The 1,497-nt window shown below is 52.6% G+C and overlaps 1 protein-coding gene across 1 annotated transcript; it reads right to left on the bottom strand.

Annotated features, from left to right (window-relative positions):
• Positions 1-207: 207 nt before the first annotated feature.
• LOC306816534 (olfactory receptor 14J1-like) lies at positions 208-1,140 on the bottom strand (the record flags this gene model as incomplete). Its single annotated transcript, XM_079332969.1, has 1 exon — positions 208-1,140. The coding sequence occupies one exon, from the start codon at positions 1,138-1,140 to the stop codon at positions 208-210; it is 933 nt and encodes a 310-aa protein (XP_079189095.1).
• Positions 1,141-1,497: the final 357 nt, after the last annotated feature.

The following is a 1,497-nucleotide window of genomic DNA, read 5'->3' as shown; positions in this document are numbered from 1 at the left end:
TACAGCCACTGTGTGAGCACAGGCCCTCATCGACACAGTCTATGGCCACAGGGAAGGTGGAGAGAAACAAAATGAGAAATAATGACCTTTATCTGAAGACATTATTAAAACAGAAACAAAACAAACAAAAAAAACCCACAAAAAAGTCAACAAGAAATATCAAAGATTACTTTTACTACCAATGATTTACAGAAATTGTCAAATAGTTTAATGTTTATGAAACCATCCAGTCATCAGTCCCCACACTGCAGCCTTGAGCTCCTGGTTCCTCAGGCTGTAGATGAGGGGGTTCAGGGCTGGAGGCACCACTGAGTACAGAACTGACACTGCCAGATCCATGGAGTGGGAGGAGATGGAGGGCGGCTTCAGGTGAGAAAACATAATAGTGCTAAGGAACAGGGAGACCACAGCCAGATGAGGGAGGCAGGTGAAAAAGGCTTTGTGCCGTCCCTGCTCAGAGGGGATCCTCAGCACAACCCTGAAGATCTGCACATAGGAGAAAACAATGAACACAAAACAAATGAGTGACAAAGAGGCACTAACAGCAAGGAGCCCAAGTTCACTGAGGGAAGATTTGGAGCAGGAGAGCTTGAGTATTTGAGGGATTTCACAGAAGAATTGGTCCAGGACATTGCCCTGGCACAGGGGCAGGGAAAATGTTTTGGCTGTATGCAGCAGAGCATGGAGAAAGCCACTGGCCCAGGCAGCTGCTGCCATGTGGGCACAAGCTCTGCTGCCCAGGAGGGTCCCGTAGTGCAGGGGTTTGCAGATGGACACATAGCGGTCATAGCACATGATGGTCAGGAGATAGTACTCTGCTCCAATGAAAAATAGAAAGAAAAAGAGTTGAGCAGCACATCCTACATAGGAGATGTTCCTGGTGTCCCAGAGGGAATTGTGCATGGCTTTGGGCACAGTGGTGCAGATGCAGCCCAGGTCAGTGAGGGCCAGGTTGAGCAGGAAGAAGAACATGGGGGTGTGCAGGTGATGGTTGCAGGCTACGGCGCTGATGATGAGGCCGTTGGCCAGGAGGGCAGCCAGGGAGATGCCCAGGAAGAGGCAGAAGTGCAGGAGCTGCTGCTGCCGCGTGTCTGCCAATGGCAGCAGGAAGAAGTGGCTGATGGAGTTGCTGTTGGACATTTGCTGTGTCTTGGCTTGGGCACCTGTAAAAAAAAAAAGCAATCAAGGAATAGTTCAGTTCAGAGAGACTTTAAATATCCCAGCCCAGCTTGGTGGCCCTTTCCCTGCACTACCTGCCCAGGGCTCTTCTGCCTGGAGCTGTCCCTGCCAGTAGCTGCTTCCCTGTGCCCATGGCCTGTCCCTGCTGTGGCTCTGGCACGGCCACCCCCAGGGCTGTGCCCAGCCCCGAGAGCACTCAGGCCCTGCAGCAACACGAGGGGCAAGAAGGCAGCAGGGCAGTGGCACGGGAGCAGCACTGGCAACACCAAGTGTTGCTGCTGCTGGGCACAGCTGCTGTGCCAGCACTGATCTGCCCCA

The sequence above is a fragment of the Erithacus rubecula genome, assembly GCF_903797595.1.
Source record: "Erithacus rubecula genome assembly, contig: scaffold_656_arrow_ctg1, whole genome shotgun sequence".
NCBI lineage: Eukaryota > Metazoa > Chordata > Aves > Passeriformes > Muscicapidae > Erithacus > Erithacus rubecula.
This window is presented reverse-complemented; position numbering and strand designations above follow the sequence as displayed.